At 39.5% G+C, this 1297-nt stretch overlaps 1 protein-coding gene across 1 annotated transcript; it reads right to left on the bottom strand.

Annotated features, from left to right (window-relative positions):
- Positions 1 to 88: 88 nt before the first annotated feature.
- Tsp_14208 (peptide chain release factor 2) lies at positions 89 to 1044 on the bottom strand (the record flags this gene model as incomplete). Its single annotated transcript, XM_003366401.1, has 4 exons — positions 89 to 200; positions 440 to 501; positions 577 to 789; positions 844 to 1044. Coding segments are annotated over 4 exons (588 nt in total), but the record flags the coding sequence as incomplete, so codon positions are not given.
- Positions 1045 to 1297: the final 253 nt, after the last annotated feature.

The following is a 1297-nucleotide window of genomic DNA, read 5'->3' as shown; positions in this document are numbered from 1 at the left end:
GTATGAAACAAATAAGCCGTACCGTCGACCAGTCCACTGAAACACTCACATAATAAATTAAATAAAGCATATCAATAAAAGCCCGTGGTCATACTTGAAATAATCGTTTTCGTTTGTTTTTGTCGTCGATCAAACCATTTGATCTTGGCGCCATGAAGATCGCAAACGCCCAACGGCGCGCAATACTGATTGCCTTGTTTCTGAAAAATTAAAATCAATTGTTGCTATGCTAATATGCAATATTCAAAAAAGCAAATTAATAAACACTTTTTTCCTAATAAAAATAAAATATGCTTTTCTCACCTCACTTGACTTTTTATCTTTATAAAAAATCATATGGGCGTTGGTCAAATAAACGAAACAAGTCGACCAGTGTTTTCTGAGAAGAAGAAAAGTGAAATTACAAAATCAAATCAAATTTACAAATGACCAACCACACCTTATTCGCTTTCCAGCTTCCATAACTTTGCATCTGTTCAAATTGCCGCATTTGATGACAGTCTGTAAGATGAATGAAAAATTAAAAGAGAAAAAAAAAAATTTTTTTTTCTTTAAATAAAAATTCTCCCCTCTTACTCCGGTGGACGAGTGAAAGGCGGAAAATTTCAAAGCACCATCCGAAGCTGACATGCACTGGCCATACAGGGATGTGGACGTTGGTCTGGTCGCTGGATGCTGTTGCGAAGTTGAAAGCAGCCGATTGAGGTCGGAAAAGTCGCGTATGCTAACTCTGACACAATGCTCGCCACGCCCGTCGTCCACTTCCTCTCCAATTGAGAACCCGCTGCGCTGCAGCTGTTGTTGTTGTTGTTGTAGTTGATGCTGCTGTGGCTCCATATCTACATCCGTTCTTAGTTTGAATTTCGACCATCCGCAGTGGTCATTTTTCGGTTTGTTGAGCAACGACGAAAGCCCAACGTCGTCGACAACTGCCCGCCGACGATCAACTACTTCTGACAAATTGTCCAACACTGAAGATGACGACGAATCCAACATTGTGCGCGTCGACGAAGCAACGCTGCACTGCTGATTTGTCGTGCTTGTCTGTATGTTTCACAAAAAAATTGAAAAAATAATAAATAATACACTCGAAGCTTATTGCTTAACAACATAAAAAACCAGTTAAAAAAACAATGTTTAAATTGTTTAAAACGTTTTTCTCTTTCTGTTCGTATTGGTAGAATAAAAAATTGAACGATCAATTACCGAACTGCGAGGCGGTTTCCAAGATGCAATTTCAATTAAAGGGTGGTAAAAGAACGGTCGGCCCGACTCGCTGATGTACTCTTGCCAACCG

This window comes from Trichinella spiralis, assembly GCF_000181795.1.
Source record: "Trichinella spiralis strain ISS 195 chromosome Unknown Scfld6051, whole genome shotgun sequence".
In the NCBI taxonomy this organism is placed as follows: domain Eukaryota; kingdom Metazoa; phylum Nematoda; class Enoplea; order Trichinellida; family Trichinellidae; genus Trichinella; species Trichinella spiralis.
This window is presented reverse-complemented; position numbering and strand designations above follow the sequence as displayed.